Source organism: Moschus berezovskii, chromosome 7 (assembly GCF_049115385.1).
Source record: "Moschus berezovskii isolate FMDL1 chromosome 7, NW_MosBer_1.0, whole genome shotgun sequence".
In the NCBI taxonomy this organism is placed as follows: Eukaryota; Metazoa; Chordata; class Mammalia; order Artiodactyla; family Moschidae; genus Moschus; species Moschus berezovskii.
Window position 1 is genome coordinate 45,577,721 of NC_142466.1, and position 22,495 is coordinate 45,600,215.

Here is a 22,495-nt window from a genome sequence, read left to right on the forward strand (position 1 = left end):
TCACCCAGGAAGAACTTCCCAGACAGCAGTTATTCTCTATTCTCCCTTCCCCTCAGCCATTGCCAAACAGGAGACCCAACCAGTCCATTCTAAAGATCAATCCTGGGTGTTCATTGGAAGGACTGATGCTAAAGCTGAAACTCTAATACTTTGGCCACCTCATGCGAAGAGTTGACTCACTGGGAAAGAGTCTGATGCTAGGAGGGATTGGGTGGGGTGGGAGGAGACGGGGACGACAGAGAATGAGATGACTGGATGGCATCACCGACTCTGTGGACATGAGTTTGAGTGTACTCCGGGAGTTGGTGATGGACAGGGAGGCCTGGCGTGCTGTGATTCATGGGGTCGCGGAGAGTCGGACACGACTGAGCGACTGAACTGAACTGAACTGAATCTACTTTCTGTATGGATTTTACACTTAAGACCTTTCATATAAAGGGAATCATATAACATGTAGCCTTTTGTGATTGTCTTCTTTCACTTAGCAGATTTTCAAGGAGTACGCTCTGTTTTAAAATTATCAGTTTAACAACCGTAGATACAGTTTAGAAATAAAAGACCAAAAAACCCATAACCCCATTCTAACAGTCATTATCATACTTTCATTTTTTCCCCTCTGTAGGTGTATTTTCATTTTATTGGAAAACAGATGGAGAGCGACCCTCGCTCCCACCACGAAACCAAGAGTCCCGCGCCACCAGACTCCCCGCCTCCCAAAGCCCTGACCAAGGGGAGCCGCGGCAGGAGAGGAAGGAGCGGCCCCGCCCCGCGCCTCCGCTCCGGCGCCTCGCTGACGTCACTGCTCCGGGACGCAGACCCCCGCCCTCCTTCCCCGTCGCGGTTGCTTTGACAGAACGCGATGGCGGCGTCCGGCTCTGCCGGAGTACCGGCGACCGTGTCGGGAAAGCAAGAGTTTTACCAGCTTCTGAAGAACCTGATCAATCCAAGCTGTATGGTGCGGCGGCAGGCAGAGGAAATCTATGAAAATATCCCAGGTCTGTGTAAGACTACATTCCTCTTAGATGCCGTCAGAAATAGAAGAGCAGGTTATGAGGTGAGACAAATGGCTGCCGCCCTGCTACGACGGCTTTTGTCCTCTGGGTTTGAGGAAGTCTATCCAAATCTGCCTTCTGATGTTCAGAGGGACGTCAAGATTGAACTGATACTGGCTGTTAAGTTAGAAACACATGCTAGTATGAGGAAAAAACTTTGTGACATTTTTGCAGTCCTGGCCAGGAATTTGATAGATGAGGATGGCACTAACCACTGGCCTGAAGGTCTGAAGTTCCTTGTTGATTCAATCTACTCTAAAAATGTGGTTCTATGGGAAGTTGCACTTCACGTTTTCTGGCACTTTCCGGGGATTTTTGGGAACCAGGAGCGGCACGATTTGGATATCATCAAACGGTTGTTGGACCAGTGTATTCAAGATCAAGAACATCCAGCAATCAGGACATTATCTGCTAGAGCTGCAGCTGCATTTGTACTTGCTAATGAGAATAATATTGGTCTTTTTAAAGACTTTGCAGACTTGCTTCCTGGAATCTTACAGGCTGTGAATGATTCATGCTATCAGGATGATGATTCAGTGCTAGAATCCCTTGTCGAGATTGCAGATACTGTCCCTAAATATTTGGGTCCTTATTTAGAAGATACTCTGCAACTGAGTCTAAAGTTATGTGGAGACTCTAGACTTAGTAATCTGCAACGCCAGCTAGCACTTGAAGTAATAGTGACCTTGTCTGAAACTGCCACCCCAATGTTGAAAAAACATACAAATATTATTGCACAGGCAGTTCCTCATATATTAGCAATGATGGTTGATCTACAAGATGACGAGGACTGGGTAAATGCTGATGAAATGGAAGAAGATGATTTTGACAGCAATGCAGTTGCTGCTGAGAGTGCATTAGACAGACTGGCTTGTGGGCTCGGTGGAAAACTTGTTTTACCAATGACTAAGGAGCATATCATGCAGATGCTGCAGAGCCCTGACTGGAAATACCGACATGCTGGATTAATGGCCTTATCTGCTATTGGAGAAGGATGCCATCAGCAAATGGAATCAATTTTAGATGAAACAGTTAACTCTGTTTTGCTTTTTCTTCAGGATCCTCATCCAAGGGTGAGGGCTGCAGCCTGTACTACACTTGGACAGATGGCTACAGATTTTGCACCTAACTTCCAAAAGAAATTCCATGAAACTGTGATTGCAGCTCTGTTGCGTACTATGGAAAATCAAGGTAATCAGCGTGTACAGTCACATGCAGCTTCTGCACTTATTATTTTTATTGAAGATTGCCCCAAATCATTGCTGGTTCTATATTTGGATAGTATGGTAAGAAATCTACATTCCATCTTGGTGATTAAACTTCAAGAGTTGATTCGCAATGGAACTAAGTTGGCCTTAGAACAGCTTGTGACAACCATTGCTTCAGTTGCAGATACAATAGAAGAAAAATTTGTACCATATTATGATATATTTATGCCCTCACTAAAGCATACTGTTGAGCTTGCTGTTCAAAAGGAACTCAAACTTCTGAAAGGAAAGACTATTGAATGCATTAGCCATGTTGGTCTTGCTGTTGGTAAGGAAAAATTTATGCAAGATGTATCAAATGTGATGCAGTTATTGTTGAAGACACAATCAGACTTAAATAATATGGAAGATGATGACCCTCAGACCTCTTACATGGTTTCAGCATGGGCTAGGATGTGTAAAATTCTTGGAAGTGATTTTCAACAGTACCTTCCACTGGTTATTGAGCCTCTTATTAAGACTGCTTCAGCTAAACCTGACGTTGCTCTCTTAGACACACAAGATGTGGAGAATATGAGTGATGATGATGGATGGCAATTTGTAAATCTTGGAGACCAGCAAAGTTTTGGAATTAAAACTTCAGGACTTGAAGCAAAAGCAACTGCTTGCCAGATGTTGGTTTATTATGCTAAGGAGTTAAGAGAAGGATTTGTGGACTATACAGAACAAGTTGTAAAACTGATGGTTCCTTTACTGAAATTTTATTTCCATGACAATGTTCGAGTGGCAGCTGCAGAGTCCTTGCCTTTTCTCCTGGAATGTGCAAGAATTCGGGGGCCAGAGTATCTTGCACAGATGTGGCAATTCATATGTGATCCCTTAATCAAGGCTATTGGGACCGAACCTGATACAGATGTACTCTCAGAAATAATGAATTCTTTTGCAAAATCCATTGAAGTAATGGGAGATGGGTGCCTTAATGATGAACACTTGGAAGAACTGGGAGAAATACTGAAAGCAAAACTTGAAGGGCACTTTAAAAACCAAGAACTAAGACAGGTTAAAAGACAGGAAGAAAACTATGATCAACAGGTTGAAATGTCTCTGCAAGATGAGGATGAATGTGATGTTTATATTCTGACCAAAGTATCAGATATTTTGCACTCATTATTTAGTACTTACAAGGAAAAGATTTTACCGTGGTTTGAACAGCTACTTCCATTAATTGTAAATCTAATTTGTTCTAATAGGCCATGGCCAGACAGACAGTGGGGATTGTGCATTTTTGATGATATCATAGAGCACTGCAGTCCAACCTCATTTAAATATGTTGAATATTTTCGGTGGCCAATGCTACTAAATATGCGAGACAACAACCCTGAAGTCAGGCAAGCTGCTGCTTATGGCCTGGGTGTTATGGCACAGTTTGGTGGAGATGATTATCGTTCTTTATGTTCAGAAGCTGTTCCGCTGCTGGTAAAAGTTATTAAGTGTGCAAATTCCAAAACCAAAAAGAATGTCATTGCTACAGAGAACTGTATCTCAGCAGTAGGGAAGATTTTGAGGTTTAAGCCTAACTGTGTAAATGTAGATGAAGTTCTTCCACACTGGTTGTCATGGCTTCCACTGCATGAGGATAAAGAGGAAGCTATTCAGACTTTGAGTTTTCTCTGTGACTTAATTGAAAGTAACCACCCAGTTGTACTTGGTCCAAATAATTCCAATCTTCCAAAAATAATTAGTATAATTGCAGAAGGAAAAATTAATGAGACTATTAATTATGAAGATCCTTGTGCCAAACGCCTAGCTAATGTTGTACGTCAGGTACAGACTTCTGAAGAATTATGGTTGGAATGCATTTCCCATCTTGATGATGAGCAGCAGGAAGCCTTACAGGAATTGCTAAATTTTGCTTGAAGCACTTTAATATTACTTGAATATCATCCCCCATAAAAGTAACTCCAAATAAGTGTTTTGAGTAGGTTCCATTATGATTGAGAGAGCTGTTCTCTCCCTACTAAGCAGTTTGTATTCCTTCCCAGTGTTTCTCCATGATTATTCAGTGTTACAGCCTCTGTTTACCTTGCATGTTTTATCAAACACAGACGTTGGTGATAACCTGTGCTTCTGTTGTCTTAAAATGTTTGTCACCTTTCCTCTATTTGATGTGAAGTGTGTACATTGTTGCTATTTGTCTAAATTCCTGATGCTGGGCAAGCAGTGTGCTTGGTGTCAGGGTGTCCTGCTGCCTAACACAAGATGTTAAGAGTGCACAAAGATGGGACAGAAGAACTTCCAGGACAAACTCTTTGGAATTGTGAGTGAAGAATATAGTGGCAGGCTTATTCCTCCTTTATGATACTCCTAGTTTTCATAGTAATGGGAGGATGCTGGTATTGAAAAAGAGTTTTGAGATACTGCAGTGGATGTGGGGAGTTTTCTCCATAATAAGAACTTTTTAATAATGTCCTCCTGACGCTGAGACATATCCATATTCTAGTTCCCAAGGTGTCCAGCTGATAGTTAAGAAAACTTTAAAATCTTAGCCAGAACAGTTTGTCGTTTTTAACTTATCCAGGACTCTTAAGGACCACAGTTACTGTAAAGGATATCCTGGTACATCTAACATTGGTAGCATATAACATACTGTAATACAGTATTTGACAAAGAGTAAATGATTATTTGTGGGAGTTAATCACTGTTACGTGTTTGAGCAGAATATTGCATTGTGTATGTATGCCATTTTTCCCTGCAAAGCAGTTCAACAAGAGAAGCCCTGATGCAAAATGGGGCTTAAATAGATTTCTATTTTGAAGAAACTCTTAGTTCTATAGTAGCATTAAAGAGAATTCAATTGTGATCATGAAAGGGAAGCAAAATTAATCTTTAAAAAAGAAAAGAGCTTTGAGATGACCAGTCATTTAGCAGTAAGTGTGGATTCTAAGAAAGCAGTTCTATAAATTTGGGGTACTTATATTACAATGTTGGTCTTTAATCTCAGGCTTTTTGTAGGGTAGAAAAAAAAGCTTTCTACTCAGCAAATTATTGACCCAAAATTTAAGAACAAATACATATGTCATGGATTTCCTGGGGCTGTTATGAGTACTGTGTATGTAAAGTATTTAGTGAGTATTTAAGACCTAGTAAGTGCTTAATAAATGGTAGCTGTTACTGCTGTTGATGTTTGTACCTCTTCTGTGTTCTTTTTTATGGTCTGGAATTCCTTTTACATTAAAAATCTCCCTGTTTCCCCTCCTACCAGTTCATTACCAGGTCATCTAGGCCACTGTGGACAGAGATACGAAATTGAGATTTTAAATATGCAATACCTATACATTCCCTGTGGTTATTTATTGTTAATGAGGGGGAAAAAAGAAAAGGACATTGGTTGGGGTATAGTCATAATTTTAATAAGATTAAATTTAAAAGTATAAATAGAAAAATCCCACCACAAAGTATTAATAGAGGTTTTCTATAGATGGTGGGATTGAAAGGCAATTTTTCTTCTCATTTATCTATATTTCTAAAAGTTCAAGGACCTGATTCTACTTTCATAATAGTTAAGATCAAAGTTAATTGGCCTCTCTGTGACATGTAGCTGTTTCCTTCTAATCATCCAGGTGTCTTTATTAATATTCCTTATTTAAGAAGCCTTTGGTAAACATTTCTACCAATTCCATATATTCTTGTGCATGAAAAATTGGAAAATCTACCGTATGACTTGGAATTAGGCAACTGGAGAATTTTGAAGACAAACCTAGATTTGAATTTTGGCAAGCTGCTTTTTTAACCTAAACAGTTTTCCATCAGTGAAATAAGCATAAGGCCTAGCTCATGGGATTGTGAGAATTAAAGAAGGTAATGAATATTAAGTGATCAGAGGCACAGGGTTCAGTAAATGTAAGATATGGATGTGAGAGTTGGACTGTGAAGAAAGCTGATCGCCGAAGAATTGATGCTTTTGAACTGTGGTGTTGGAGAAGACTCTTGAGAGTCCCTTGGACTGCAAGGAGATCCAACCAGTCCATTCGAAAGGAGATCGATCCTGGGTGTTAATTGGAAGGACTGATGCTAAAGCTGAAACTGCAATACTTTGGCCACCTCATGCGACGAGTTGACTCACTGGAAAAGACTCTGATGCTGGGAGGGATTGGGGGCGGGAGGAGAAGGGGACAACAGAGAATGAGATGGCTGGATGGCATCACCGACTCGATGGACATGAGTTTGGGCGAGTTGGTGATGGACAGGGAGGCCTGGCATGCTGTGATTCATGGGGTCGCAAAGAGTCTGACACGACTGAGCAACTGAACTGAACGTTATCTGAGAGTCATGAAATATGGTTGGTGGCTAAAGAGAAGGAGGTGGTATCTGATGGAATGGGTCCAGATTCTTGGGTTTTCTCAAAGGAAATGAAAGATGTCCAGTCCGACACAATTTTGGTTGCCAGTCCCTGAAGTAAGACTGGTCTGCCTTTGTTCCTGATTTAAGGTACATCTGTAGAGCTGAGTTTGATTCCTTGGTTGGGAAGAAGGGAAAGGCTACCCACTCCAGTATTCTGGCTTGGAGAATTCCATGGACTATATAGTCCATGGGGTCCCAAAGAGTCCACACGGCTGAGCGACTTTCACTCATGGGCTCTAAGGAGAGAAAATGCTGTAAATGCCTAATAAATTATAAATGTCTGATGAGGTAAGAGGAGATCTAGATAAACTAGATGGTGGGTGTGTTTTTGTGTGTGGCGGGTTTTCAATACCCTAAAACCTTAAAAGTGTCCCCATTTAACTCTTACCTAAGACTGCTATCTAACATACTAGACGCCCCCCTAAAAAAAGAAAATGGTTTTTAGTTTTGAATTATATCAGTGCTTTAAAGGTCCACATTGATGGGAAGTAAAACAGTCTTAAGAGTCAATATATCCCAATCACTTTGTTATACATCTTTACTTTTAAAATGTTTACTTTCTAAAATTCTGATTTTGTATTCAAGTAATTCGACGTTTCAAGCAAGAGCGTCCTGTGTAAGCAGAAAAAGGAATATGTGCATCTTTGAAAAAGAACGTGAGAATATAGTAATATCTGCATTAAGAAACCGTTACTTTCTCATTTTTAAGCAATATGTCAACTAATGGAATGATAAGCTCATTTACACATTACCTAAACAGTAATTTTAAAATGTGAGATTGAAAGATCATGCTAACGACTGTTTAATGCTTAAGTTTAGATTTGAAATATTTGAAGACTAAGTCCCAAGGATTTTAAAATGAGGTTCCATTCCCTCCTTTACTCTTGTTAGCAGATGTCAAAAACTGAGAAGGTGGGGATGTTTTTTCACTTTAACGGAAAACATGGGATTAACTTCCAAAATAGTAACTCATGTTAAGACGGGGACAGGAGTTTTAGAAATTCGAGTTCTAAACATCATCTCTTTTTCTTTTGCATGTGAACATATGTTCCAATTGGTCGAGTCCTTGAACCTTTCTAAACTTTACAAAATTCCAATTCTACGTTGAAAAACCAGCAGTCACGGGGGTGGGAGTATGCAAAGGAAAATTTTTTACAATAGGATAGGATTTACATTCTATGTCTACTTACAATTCACTTTATCAATGAAAGTTGTCTAGCAAGCGCCTTCAGGGTTAATTTTAGCTTTTATCGCTAATAGGGGTCTCGCGGAACAAATATCCTCTTAGCACAGCCCACTTCTAAAACCCTATCAGCCTCCCACTCAGGAGGTGGCGAGCAAGCCCGGCGGCCGCTTTGCTTCTGTCTTCACTCCGCCCCTTCGAGTTGGCTACAAGCTGATGACATCATTGCTCCGCGCAACCTACCCGGCCTCAGGGCCTGAAGCTGAGACGAAGTCCTGGCTTTCACGTAGCGGTACGTGAAGTGGGGGTGGTAGTGTTCTACTACGCATGCTCACCGTCGACGGCGCCTCTTTCTTTGCTTCTTTCTACAGCTCTCCCCAACCTGGAGAGCCGGGGCGGGGGGGGGGGGGGCTGAGTGCCCTCCCCCTTCTCTCCCGGCCCCTCCTCTTCCCCCCGCCCAGTAGGGCCTCTAACTGACAGTTGTCGACAGGCCCGGTCCGCGCGCCGCCTCCTCCTGCCTGGGTCCCCCGCAGGTAGAGAGGGGCGGGAGGGGGTGTGAGGGAGAGGAGGAGGAGCCCGAGCCGCGGTGGCCCAGTGTTTGGGCGCCCTCCGGGGAGGCTAGAGAAGAAGCCCACTTTTCTCCTCGCCCCCTCCCTGCCTTCAAGCCGGCCTGGGAGTGGGTGGGGCGCGGAGGCCAAGCCAGGCCTGGCGGGTTAAGAGCGGCCGGGCGGGGCGCGGAGGGGTGAGGCAGGCTAGGGCCGTGCGCGCGCGCCCTCGCCGGGGGGAGGGGAGAGGAGGGCACCTAGGCTCTCCTCTTCTCTCCCCCCTCCCCGGCGCCCCATGTAACCCCGCCCCGCCGGCGGCAAGCTCGAGACCCCCGCGCGCACCGAGCCGAGCCGGCGGCTGAGGAGAGTGAGGCCCGATGCGGCTGAGGCTGCGCGGCGCCCCTGAGCCCTGAGGAAGCGGTCCGCGCTCACGCGTGCCCCGGCGCCTCGAGCGGCCCCTGCACACCGCCCAAGCTGGGCCTGCCGGAGGCATGAGCGTGCCCGGGAAGCCGGGGGAGATGAAGCCGGCCGGAGAAGAGGAGCGGCCGCCACCGGCGGCCGAGGAAGAGGACGACGACGAGTTGGTGGCAGCGGTCCCGGCCTCACGGCCGGCCCGAAGGAGTGCCTCCTCGAGGGAGGACGCGGACGACGACGAAGAGGACGAGGCGATGGTGGTCGTGGGCGGTGGCTGCAAGGAGCAGGAGCTGACCTACGAGCTGCAGCAGGGCTACCGCATCCTGGGCGAGTTCCTGCAGGAGAAGCACCGAGGCCTCACCGCCCCATTCCTCCAGCCCTTGGGGGGCGTTGCCACCAGGGAAGAGGAGGCGGCCGAGGGGCCGCGCGGCGGAGGCCGGGGCAGTCGCGCCCTCCCGCAGCAGCCCGGTCAGGGCATGTGTCTGCTGAAGATGGAGGAGAAGTTCGCCAGCGGCCAGTACGGGGGCATCACCGAGTTCGTGGCGGACTTCAGGTTGATGCTGGAGACGTGCTACCGCCAGCATGGAGTGGACCACTGGATCTCCAAACAGGGCCAGAAGCTGGAGATGATGCTGGAGCAGAAGTTGGCGCTTCTTTCTCGGTGAGTGAGCCCAGTTCCCGGCGGGACTGACGGACTGACACAAACACACCCTCGCACGTGTCCGAGGATGGGTTGGGCCAGGGGCCGGGGGGCGTCGCTGATAGGTGCTGAGTCAGAACCCGGGGAGGAGGAGCAGTGCTGGGCGGGGGCCCGCAGGGGTGTGGTGGGTGTGGGCCGAAAGAACCCCACGCCCAGACGGAAAAGAACCCGAGGAGAAAGCCGAGAACCGAGCGCTGAAGAGCAGGTAAAGTTTGTGGAAGTAAAGTGAAAAGGTGCCCGTAGGAAGAATTATAGGAGTAGGGAGAGGAAAAGTTTTAGTGGGATGGAAGATGGCTTTGCAACTTTTGTTAGACAGTTTTGGCAAGAAAATTGTAAACGTTTTTGGAATGAAATATCATTAGAAATTTATTTTGGCTCATGTAAAAGGTGGTTTCAAACTTAAGGTTATATCGTTTTACTACTCAGGTCGGTCATCGGAGATGTATATAGTGTTATCAAACGGTTAACAGTTACTGTGGCATATTCTTGTTTTTTTCTCTCAGCTTCATCTGAGAGGGCTGAATTTTTGTAGCAACACAAAAATTTTAATACGCTTAGAATGTTGGTGTTTATTCTCCCAGAAGTCATAGGGAGGTCAGGTGGCTCGACGCTCTCGGTGCACTCTAGGTGGGTGGGAGGGTGAGTGGGTGTGTGCATGCTCTCGGTACACTCTAGGTGGGTGAGTGTGCTCAGTCTTTGCGACCCCATTGACTGTACCCCGCCCGGTCCTCTGTCCATGGGGATTCTCCAGGCAAGAATACTGGGGTGGGTTGCCATGCCCTCGTCACACTCTAGGTATACTCCACCCGTATTTTTCCTCTGTAAGAAGTGACAATGTAATACAGGAGGCTACCAGAATAAACATTAACTTATAATTCTGTGATTGATAGGAGCCAGTTGAATTTCTCTAGCGGAAATTCGTCAGGAATAAAAAAGTAATTGAAAGTTGTTGGAAATTGTGTTTGAAGTGATCCAGTTGTTTGACCCTTTACTAGTGGAAGTGAACTTGCAAGTCACTCTACCTTTTTGACCTCAGTTTCCTCATCTATAAAATGAGGATAATGACAGTACTAATTAATGGGGTTGCTGTTTCTTAAATGCATTAATAAATGTAAAGTCGAATGTGCCAGTCCCATATGGTTAGCTCAACATAAGTTTTAACCATTATAATACTAGTAGTGGTAGTTGAATAAAATGAATATCCTCATATCTGAAACTGGGACATGTGCGAGTGCTTTTATCCAAAAGCTCCTGAAAAGTTGTGTTAACTTTTCTGTCCTTGATTTATAATTGTAATTTTAAAATAATCTAATCTGTCATTGGCTTCCAATTATGCTGTGTTCGAAGCTACCAGTGACTTCTTTCACTGAAAACAATGGTTAACTTAGTGCTTGACTCATTAGGTCGGCTCTGTTTAAACTAAGGAACCTCTTCTTGAATCTTTTCTTAATACTGAATTCTTTGGTAATAGAATAATTCACAAATTTGTATATTACTTTTAATACTTTATTAAGTGGCATTTTATTTGTGTAGTGTGTTACCCTTGTATTCACAGTGTTTTATAGTTATGACTCACATAAGAAACAGTCCATTCACATTATTTTTAAGTAGTAAAATATATTCTAAGTTGATGTTGCAAGATTTTAGATGTGGAAAAAGCCGTAAGAGTTTATCTAGTCCAAGCATCTAGTTTTACAGATTAGAAACGGATTTAGAATGAGGCTGGATAATGACTGCATGAAAAGTACTAAGAAGTTGCAAACAGGTTTGAATACAGGTGTTTTAAGAACCATTGTGTATATAAGTATTTAAGTCCTGCAAAAGAGCAGGGAGACCATTTCTCTTTTACATAAAGGTTAATTTCTGAATGTTTTGAATCATTCCTAATGACTGATGTTCAAAATACTGTATTACCATATGATCTAATAGCATCCATACTTAAAACATTCTTTTGTTTATGAACATAATAATGTATTTCTGACTTTCTTAGTCCAGGAGTGATAGAATTCTTGCAGTTTAGTAGTAAATAGTAATATGATCTCAAAGAGATAATGAAGGCTTTTTGAGTCCCTCACTTTTTTTGTATTTGATATGTACAAACATTTTGTAAATAATAGGTTCAACAAACCACAGGGGTAGATCTAGGAAATCATTTCTTTTTCTATACTAGCCTAAAATCCGAGTCATTACTAAATAAATGCTTTGAGTGGGCACGACTTCAAGAAAAGCATAGATTATAACTGTTTGGTATGCAATTAGGATATATAGATGTTCCAAAACAATACTCTATAGACTGTCCACATGAGTATGATTTTCAGCAAATAGATGATTCAGATACCTTATTTCTAAATAAGTGGTATATCATATTTTAGAAATAAAAAACATTTGTTCTCTTTTGTCTTTTCATATGTATTTGTAAGATACTGAATTAACCCTTATTTTCAAATTTAAGGAGAATTTTACAACTGCTTCATATATTACTGAGCAAGAAATCAGATACATCAGATAGAGAGGGTGTCACATTATTGCAGAGCAGTTCAGTGGCATGTACTTTGGGCAGATTGTATAACTTGAATCTCAGTGCTTTCATCTGTGCTTTGAAAGTATTGATTGCACAAATGTGTATCTGTCAGAAGTAGACATTCAGATATCAAAAGAGAGGTTTTCTACTCAAGTGGCATATAGTTGAGTAGGGGAAAAGACACTTTAAAAGATTGATAATTCTACAATATAATGAAGTTAAAAGGTATAGAGAAGTTTATGCTTGAACTATTTCTTAAAGAAGTTGAAGATTGCTTCTGGATTTTCTTAGAGGGTTTGAGAGAGACATTCCAGAATATTGAACTACAGTGAATGCAAGGCATGGGATAGCAAGGTGTTTCTGGGAACTACAGGTACTTCCTATGGCTACAGTATGTACTGTCTCCAGGGTAGTGTCTGCTTTTCGGCAGGTATGCGGGTTGATCAACTGGGGAGAAGGAAGAAAATATTACAACTTTTTATATTTTATTTTTATTTTATCCTCTTAACATTTCTAAATTTTTTGGTTTGTGTCTTGTGTTTATGATAACACTATATGTATATGATCTACAAATGACATTTTATCATATGTAATTATATTAGTAATATGTAACAATCTGTTTTATATATATTTGTGACAGAACTACTACTAAGACTAGCTTATCTAGTCTCACAGTTACATATTTTAGAAAGGATCTCATTCATGTATTTGAGGCAACTGAGGGCTTCCCAGGTGGCGCTAGTGGTGAAGAATCCACCTGCCAGTGCAGGAGACGCCAGAGATATGGTTCAGTCCCTGGGCTGGGAAGATTCTCTGGAGTAGGAAATGGCAACCCACTCCAGTGTTCTTGCCTGGAAAATCCAATGGATAGAGGAGCCTGGTGGGCTATGGTCCATGGGATCACAGAGAGTCAGACTTAACTGAACACACCCACATACCCACGAGGGAAATAGCAATTAGCATTAAGGAATAGGGAGAAAATCATCTAATAAGTGGAAAGGAATAGAAAATACTTAATAGGAAGTTATGCCTAGTAAGAATTTTTGCCTCTTCTGAATTTTAAATTATATTTTTGAATGCTTTTAAATTTTAAAATATTTTTGAAAGCTTTAAGAATATTGCTATGTAGTTTTAATAAGTTGTCATTACAGAATAGGCATCATCCATGACCCCAACAGAGCTGAACTTGAAGTTTTAGTTTTGGCCATTTAAAATAATATTTTGGTGAAAATAAGCTTGAACATGATATGTCCTTGTTGATTTCGGAGTTAAGTTGCTGTTAAAGAGAGGCACATATAATTTTTTTTTAAGGCTTTCTTAAAATATAGGTAAAGATTACTTAGTTTTTATAATTGCTTTTTAGTTGGACATGAAAATACAAAAACATCATTATGAAGCCTCAGAAATTTAAAAACAGAGGTTTCCAAGTACAAGTAGTAATTGAACTACATATGGATTTTGTTCATTGATTTTAATCTCTTTCTTTGTTAAATTCGAAATTTGTTGGCTTGCTTATTCGCCACTAAGATCAAAACCCAGAAATTAACTGGGGATTTTAACAAGGTGTTTCTTATTCCCTAGTAGTTCAACTCCCATTGGAATGTGTAATTCTATCTTTTTTTATGTAAATCTTTTAAAAATTGAGTACCTTTGGTAATAGAATCTGGATTTACTTCTTGTCCAGAATTATAGAATGTTAGTGCTTGATGCACCATGTAGTTCTGTTTATTATAGTTGCCATTCTTTTAAAAAATGCTATTTAAGAAGATTCAGAAAATGTTTTAAGTGCAGTGATGAAAGAATGGAGGAAGGATTTCAGCTAACGACATTTTTTGAGCTCCTGCTTTGGTCTGTGACTTAAGGGACAGTTCTTGGCCCAAGAGCTTTACATAAACAGTTATGGTAAAGGGTTATGCTAAAGCTGATTTTCAGACTTGATCCATTGTCAAAACACCTGGAATTTATGGGACTGTTTACAGTGCATCCTGAGATATCGATGTATCTAGTTGCGTGATTTTTTGCTAGGGGATAAAAGGTTTAAAAGAAATTATGGGAAGAAACCCTTAATGATGAGATTCTGCCTAGCTCCTTAGATTCTTCTCCCTACAAACTGGGAAAGCATAATCATTTTTGGATTTTTGGTGGTTTTTGTTGGTTTTGATGCTGTTGAAAATCTGCATCTAACTTGACCCTGCATAGACCCTCCATATATTTTATTGTTGTTCTGTCGCTCAGTCATATCTGACTCTTTGAGACCCTATGGATTGCAGCACGCCAGGCTTCCCTTTCCTTCACCGTCTTCTGAAGTTTGCTCAAACTGATGTCCATTGAGTCAGTGATGCCATGCAACCATCTCTTCCTCTGTTGTCCCCTTTTCCTCCTGCCCTCAGTCTTTCTCAGCATCAGGGTCTTTTCGAATTAGTCAGCTCTTCTCATCAGGTGGCTATAGTATTGGAGCTTCAGCTTCAGTGTCAGTCCTTCCAATGAGTATTCAGGGTTGATTTCCTTTAGGATTGACTGGTTTGATCTCCTTGCAGTCCAAGGGACTCTCAGGAGTCTTCTCCAACATCACAATTCAAATGCATGTTTGGTTCCTCCCTTTCCGGGGTTCTGAATCTGCAGATTCAACCAGCTGAATCCAACTGAGGACCGTGTAGTGCTATAGTATTTACTGTTGAAAAAGATCTGTGTTTAAGTGGACTCAAGCAGTTAAAACATCTGTTGTTCAAGGATTAACTATATATTCTAAGGGTGCATTCTTTGAGGACTACTGAGATGAGCTTTATTATAGAGTTTTATGAAAGTACAGAGGAAGGATCAACTACTCAGAGGAGGTGGGAAAGCTGGGATTGAAAAAAATACTTCATTAGATTTTATTTTAGAGGTCATAATTTTGAAAGGTGAGTAAACTATTGATAGGTGAAGTTTAAGAGTTCATGAAACAATTATTTGACCTATCCTATGATGGGTAGTTTGTGAAGCTCAGTGGTTACAATGATAAACATGACTTTATCCCTTACTTCAAGGTGATAAGTAAACAAACAATTACATGTATGGAAGCAGGAGAGGGCATATTGCAGAGGAGTGGTTTATATCCAGTGGTTGGTTAGAATGATGAGATCCTGTCGTGGCAGATAAGTCTAGAAAGATAAGCTGCGACTAAAAAGACCCTGATGCTGGGAAAGATTGATGGCAAAAGGAGAGGGAGATGACAGAGGGTGAGATGGTTAGATAGTATCACCGACTCAATGGGCAAGAATTTGAGCAAACTCAGGGAGATAGTGAAGGACAGGGCAGCCTGGTGTGCTGCAGTCCATGGGGTCACAAAGAGACACGACTTAGCGACTGAACAACAGCAACAGTAATTATGGAGGACCTTGACTGCTTGCTAAGGAATTTATAATGTAGGCAGTGTGGATTCATCACAGTTTTTAGCTAAGGGAGTGACATGATTGTACTACTGTTTTGAGGTTTGAAGGCTAAAATGGAAGAAGAGAGAATGAAGGAAACCTATTAAAAGGCTCTTGAGTTAATACCATCAAAAAATAATAAGCAGTAGAAATAAATAGGCGGATAAAACTATAAGAGAAATAAATTCCGCAAGTAAAAGTAGTACAGTAGCAAGCTACTGGATGTGGGTATGGAGAGGATGATGTCCAAAATATGAATAAATTTGAGCCCAAGTGATGGTGAGGGAATGTGAAAAACATGCATTGAAGATACTCAGCTGAGAATTATTAGAAGGCTGAATATGGAGCTCAGCAGAGTGACTTGTGCTTGCTGCTGCTGCTGCTAAGTCACTTCAGTTGTGTCCGACTCTGTGTGACCCCATAGACAGAAGCCCACCAGGCTTCCCCATCCCTGGGATTCTCCAGGCAAGAACACTGGAGTGGGTTGCCATTTCCTTCTCCAATGTATGAAAGTGAAAGGGAAGTCGTTCAGTTGTGTCCGACCCTTAGCGACCCCACAGACTGCAGCCTACCACGCTCCTCCATCCATGGGATTTTCTAGACAATAGTACTGGAGTGGCTTGCCATTGCCTTCTCCGGACTTATGCTTCAGTTCAGTTCAGTTCAGTCGCGCAGTCGTGTCCGACTCTTTGCGATCCCATGAATCACAGCACGCCAGGCCTCCCTGTCCATCACCAACTCCCGGAGTTTACTCAAACTCATGTCCACAGAGTCGGTGATGCCATCCAGCCATCTCATTCTCTATCGTCCCCGTCTCCTCCCGCCCGTGTTTAATTAGGAATTAACCTGCAAAAGGAGAATGGTTGAAGAAATGGGAGGGAATGCCCAGGATAGAGTCTAGTAAAAATACAAGGGGATCTAAGACAGAACCTTGTGTAAGGATTTGTCCTCAGTTTGGAAAAATTAGAAAAATATGATTAAAGGGTGTATAATGTATATTAAAGTTGAAATGCTTAATTGAAAAAAGGCAGTTAATGAAGCTGAAAAGAGTTTATTCTGGAATAAATAAGGGCTTCCCTGGTGTCTCAGTGGTAAAGAATCTGCCTTCCAATGCAAGATAACACAAGTTCAGTCCCTGGTCCAGGAAGATCCCACATGCCATGAAGTAGTTAACAAGCCTGTGCACCAAAAAAAAAAAAAAAAACCGTTGTGGAATAAATAAAAGGTATCAGTTGGAATATAGTAAAGTTACAGGCTTTAGTATTTTAGTTGATTTTGTTCCATTTGAAAATGATTTAGCTCTAATACAGTTTTAAAAAATGCCCTAATAGACTGTAAAGTGTTTTGCCTAAAAGTTTGTTTCTCATTGTATTTGTGCCCTTGTAATTATTTTTATTTCTAAGAAAAAAATTAGAGCAAGGAAAAGAAATCATGTTTTTGGAGAGAAGATTATGTTCTTTTTGTATGTGTGTTTTAGCTCTCTAATGATCTCTAGGTTCTCACCACAAGAGTAGAGAACAAATAATAGCTGTTTTCATTTCCAAGGAGCTTCCACAATAATATGAATCTTTAAAATGTATTTTAAATTACTTGAAGAGGTTGTTCTTCTTCTTTTTTAATGGGAAGCACTAATAAACCCCAGTGGTAGTATTATCTGATAACCAAGCCCTTTGTTAGATCATCTTCCACTTGGGACCAGTGAATGTTCCACAATTAATTGTGCTTAAAATCAAGATATTAAATATATACACTTTGGGAAAAAAAGACTTTAAAACCCAATTAAGTAGTGGTTATTCATTTTACTTTTAAAATTTTCTATATGTCAGATTTTCTGTTTTATAGTTAATAAAAGATTAAAGGAAATTAGAATCTACAACTTTGAAAAAGAATTGGATTAAAAATATGTATTGTCAAAGTTGTAAGACAGTACAGTCATGTTAGGTGCTGTAACTGGGTGGTGTAACTGTGGGTGATTAATTTTCCCATCCACTTTGTACTTTTTTTTTTTTTTATACAATATGTGCGTGCGTGCTAAGTTGCTTCAGTCATGTCTAATTCTGTAATCCCATGGACTGTTGCCCGCCGGGCTCCTCTGTCCATGTAATTCTCCAGGCAAGAATACTGTAGTGGGTTGCCATGCCCTCCTCCAGGAGATCTTATGGACCCAGGGATCAAACCTGTGTCCCTTACATCTCCTGCACTGGCAGGGTTATTTTACCACTAGCACCACCTGGGAATCCCTGATCATGTGTTACTGTTGTTACTTTTTATAATATCATTCACAATATAAAATCTTCAGATTTTGTAGGTGCAGTTTGAAATGCTTGAAATAGCTAGTACTAAGAACTTCTTTCGAGCTTTCATATTTAAAACGTTTGAGTAGAGCCATCTGAATGTTCAGTTCAGTTCAGTTGCTCTGTGGTGTCCTACTCTTTGTGACCCCATGAACCGCAGCATGCCAAGCCTCCCTGTACATCACCAACTCCCGGAGTTCACCCAAACCCATGTGCATCGAGTCGGTGATGTCATCCAACCATCTCATCCTCTGTCATCCCCTTCTCATCCTGCCCTCAGTCTTTCCCAGCATCAGGGTCTTTAATGAGACCTGAGTCAGCTCTTCGCATCAGGTGGCCAAAGTATTGGAGTTTCAGCTTCAGCATCAGTCCTTCCAATGAACACCCAGGACTGATCTCCTATAGGATAGACTGGTTGGATCTGCTTGCAGTCCAAGGGACTCTCAAGAGTCTTCTCCAGCACCACAGTTCAAAAGCATCAATTCTTTGACGCTCAGCTTTCTTTATAGTCCAACTCTCACATCCATACATGACCACTGATAAAACCATAGCCTTGACTAGACAGACCTTTGTTGGCAAAGTAATGTCTCTGCTTTTTAATATGCTGTCTAGGTTGGTCATAACTTTTCTTCCAAGGAGTAAGCGTCTTTTAATTTCATGTCTGCAAATGATGAATGTACCTTCAGACAAAAATAACTCTTCTGATAGCTTGTTTTATATCTCTTCAACAGTAGTATATCTGGAAATTCAGGCTTATTCATTTCTCTCTAGGCATCCTTCTAAAAGATAAAAAAAAGATGAGAATACAGATTGAGATAAACTAGTTTAAGGTAAAACTATTTGCTTCTTGTTTTACTTTGTAAGTACTACTTTACTAATATTGCTCTTTTGTGGAAGTTTAGGCCTTCTAAGTTAGAATCAGTGAAAACTTTGCCAAGATATAATTGCAGAAAGTATTTGAACTATTTATTTAGCACATGAAATGTTTTGGAGATCTCCTCTTTCCAAAAGATATCCCCCTTTCTCCTTCAGATATGTCTCATCTGCTAGACAGAAGGTTTCTTTCAAATGGTAACATGCCGGTTTATAATTACTACAGTTTAAGTTTGCAAAAGCTTTAAAGGTAAATAGTTGTGTTTCAGTTCTACAATTTATACTATCCTAGTTCAGTTCAGTTCAGTCGCTCAGTCGTGTCCAACTCCGCGACCCCATGAATCACAGCACACCAGGCCTCCCTGTCCATCACCAACTCCCGGAGTTCACTCAAACTCATGTCCACAGAGTCGGTGATGCCATCCGGCCATCTCATTCTCTGTTGTCCCCTTCTCCTCCCGCCCCCAACCTTTCCCAGCATCAGAGTCTTTTTCAGTGAGTCAACTCGTGGCATGAGGTGGCCAAAGTATTGCAGTTTCAGCTTTAGCATCAGTCCTTCCAATGAACACCCAGGATTGATCTCCTCCAGAATGGACTGGTTGGATCTCCTTGCAGTACAAGGGACTCTCAAGAGTCTTCTCCAACACCACAGTTCAAAAGCATCAATTCTTTGGCGATCAGCTTTCTTCACAGTCCAACTCTCACATCCATACATGACCACGGGAAAAACCATAGCCTTGACTAGACGGACCTTGGTTGGCAAACATTGACTATTATGGTAATGATGTATGTACATTTTCAGTTTTTTAAGGTTGAAATTAGAAGAAAATCTCTCTTACAAAATGTGCATGCAGGTAGAATATTGGAATTACTTTCCCTGTGGCATTTCATGCTTTATGTTCTTAAACTTGTTTTCAATTTCAATGGTAGCTTACTTAACAAATACAGTAAGGTACACCCAGATTCTGCTAAATATATAATTCCTAGTGAATTCAGGGTCTGTTCTTGTGTCTTCATAAAATAAGAACAAATCCATTTCATTTGGCACTGAGGAGAGAAACAGATTATCTCAAAAACTTATATTACACAGAAGACTTTCCCCATAAACATAAATGTGGATTGTTTCCATGTTCGCCCACAAGCCCAATTTTTAACATGTGAGTTACTAAAATAGGAAGATAAAAATATTAAAATATAATCAGTAAACAAAATAGAAGGCATATTTTATATCTATCTTCAAATACTTGTGATTGAGGAAAAGCGGGTTTAAATTTGACTCTTCCCACAGATTAGCTCATTTTCTGTCTCCCTCACTTTCTACTCTGTTGCTACCTTATACGCAAATCTTTCCTTCTGTCTGGTCAGTCTCTGTCCTTTCTTAACCTTCTTTGTCTTCCTTCATAGCATTTATTGCAACCTAATATATAATATGATTTAATTATATATCTTTTTCTCCTGTCTCACTAGAATATAAAATCTGTGCAGGCAGGGACTTTTTCTGTTTGGCTTGTTACTATTGACTTCTATAAATGTTGATTAAAAATTAAGTAGTAGGTAGCTTTAAGTTGTATTGGTCATTTTAAAAGGTTTTGGGGCTGTGCCTCTCAAAGAGTGTTTCCTAAATCACCAGCATTAGAATTGTGTTAAAGGCAGAGACCTTGGCCCCAGAATAGCATACTTAAATCTGTTAACCCAGTTTCTCGGGCTGGGGATAAGGAAGCTACATTTTTAATAAACTCCTGAATGATTTTTATGCAAAATAAAGTTCCAGGACTGATACTTCAGGATATAGTAACACTGTTTCATGATTGATTTCACCTCAGAATTTAAAATTGCTTTCATTGAAGTATTTTTTTTTTAATTACTGCTTTTACACTTGTCAACCTTTAGGCAGAATGAAGGGAAGATAGGAGAGAATTAAGAAGCAGATTTCATATAGTCATGTGTTCCTGTGAAATACATACAGCTTGAAGAAGTGGTAACAAGTAAGGGATAATGTTGGGGGAGGGGTGGGGGAAACATGTTACTAGGTGTTTGCATTTCTATTCCTTTGGAAAAGAATGTAGAGACCTTGAAAGTCACATGTTTATCATAGAATATTGCACAGAGCAGTCTCTAATTTAGAATTAAAATATTCTATGAGTAATTCCTGTTACATAGGGCTAATGTGTTAAATAGTACCAGAATTTTTAAAAGCCTGAAATTCAAGATCCAAGATTCTGTTCCTGTCACTTTTATGCATTTAAGCCTGTTTCTGTGATCTTACATCATAAATCAGCTGTGGATAATAATGGTATCCTTTGTGTTTCTTATTTGATTTTGGGGAGCAATGAAAAGAGCCTAGGTTAGCTCTCATAGCTTTGCTCTGCACTGTATCAGGCAAAGTAATATACTAGTTGACCTCATAGTCTTTTGTTTTTTAAATTTTGTATTTCTCTTTTGTAGTTCAGGTTGAGTTCCAAACCTTTATAATATTTAAAAATTAGAGTTCAAAAACATCCCTACCCCATACTGTATGCAAAAGTGTGTGTGGGAGTGTGGACTGGTGCCTACATTTTATCTAGGGAGAGGGTACAAAACTTTGTATTAGGTCAGCAGAGGAGCACAGACCCAAAAAAAGTTAAGAACTGTAATTTTAAGACACAGAATTAACAAACATTCAATAAGTTATGTTGGTTAAAGTAAATTCCAGTTAAATGAAGGGAGAATTAGGCTTTTAACAGAGGTAACAATTTGAATAGTACCTGAAGATAGTCTTACATTATGCCTGTGTTTATACTATTTGGTATTCAGAGAGACTTGCTGATTATAAAGTAGTAGTTTTGCTCTGCATTAAATTAAGAGGAAAAATGTTTTAGAAATAGCCCCCTTGGTATTCTAGAACTCTGAAAGAGTTAATATATGACTTATTGTACTGAAGGTATCTTAACTTTGGGAGTAAAGTGAGTTTAATTCTGGTTTTGCCACCGACACTTGTGTTGAACTAGACATTGACTTTCTCTGGAATTCAATTTCCAGTTGTTGCCATTAACTTCATCAAATTCAGAGCAATTTCAAAACATCAGGAGTGTCTTCTTTTCTGCTTCTCTTCTTTTTTCTATGTCTAGTGAAATCCTAATTATTATCTGAGGCTCAGCTCCGATTTTACCTCTTCTATGAAGTCTGATACAGAATTGTTTTTTCACTGCATTCCATGGTTCTTCACTATGCATTTGGTTATAGCACTTAAAAATTCTATGGTAGTTATGTGTTTGTCTGTATTGTGATATTAATTGTTTGGTAATTCTTCAGTTAATGAAATAAATGAGCTTATCAAAATCAAATAAATAGTTATATCAAGTCAGAATTGCTACTTTTTAAAAAATATTCAGCAAAGTTGTTATCTCCTAAGGAGAATTGCACAATTTCTTCCTCCTTTGTTTCATCTTGGGTTAGGTATATTCCTCTGTTCTTAACCCACTTTTTGTATTCATATGATTTTTATTGAAGTTTTTGAATATCATGATATTGAAGCTATCTGTTTGCCCCCCAAGTTTAAGATTTTCTGATGCCTTATTTCTAGAAACCAGCTTTTCGAGGGCAGAGAAACTCAGCATATATTAATTAAGTTGAATTCAGATACCATATCCTCTCTTGAAGGATGGATACAGTAAATAAAAGCATAATAGAAGGAAGTATATGGTTAATGTAGAAAGATGGGTAATGTTCCTTATAGTCAACACATATTTACAATGCTTATTATTTGAGCAGCAGTGTAGAGGGGTTCAAGATGAAAATGGAAAGACAGAAGCTGATAAACTAAGTTAATGTGGAGGTCATTCCAGGCAACACGAATAACATACTCAAAAGTTCAGAGGCAGCAGAGTCACTGTATGTAGTTAGGGAATGGTCAGT

General features: G+C 40.5%; 2 protein-coding genes across 6 annotated transcripts in view; both read left to right on the top strand.

The window, feature by feature from the left end:
- Positions 1 to 718: 718 nt before the first annotated feature.
- Positions 719 to 5,439, top strand: RANBP6 (RAN binding protein 6). Of its 3 annotated transcripts, none has more exons than XM_088837903.1 (2): positions 719 to 995; positions 2,111 to 2,315. In XM_088837903.1, the coding sequence occupies exons 1-2, from the start codon at positions 860 to 862 to the stop codon at positions 2,179 to 2,181; spliced, it is 207 nt and encodes a 68-aa protein (XP_088694029.1). In that variant the 5' UTR covers positions 719 to 859; the 3' UTR covers positions 2,182 to 2,315. The 3 variants fall into 3 exon arrangements, with proteins under 3 accessions (XP_088694029.1, XP_055284230.1, XP_088694028.1); XM_088837902.1 differs by having other exon boundaries at positions 766 to 1,054; positions 2,111 to 5,439; XM_055428255.2 differs by having other exon boundaries at positions 754 to 5,439.
- A 132-nt stretch (positions 5,440 to 5,571) lies between these two features.
- Positions 5,572 to 22,495, top strand: part of BRD10 (bromodomain containing 10) — a 117,781-nt gene continuing 100,857 nt past the window's right edge. For all 3 annotated transcript variants that reach the window (XM_055428251.2, XM_055428252.2, XM_055428253.2), the window contains exon 1: positions 5,572 to 9,464. In XM_055428251.2, coding sequence (XP_055284226.2) covers positions 8,881 to 9,464 — 584 coding nt within the window. In that variant the 5' untranslated portion in view covers positions 5,572 to 8,880. The remainder of the gene's footprint in view (positions 9,465 to 22,495) is intronic.

Bases quoted from the DNA above. Each gene is read 5' to 3' on its own strand.
- RANBP6 (XM_055428255.2), top strand. From the start codon at position 860: ATGGCGGCGTCCGGCTCTGCCGGAGTACCGGCGACCGTGTCGGGAAAG.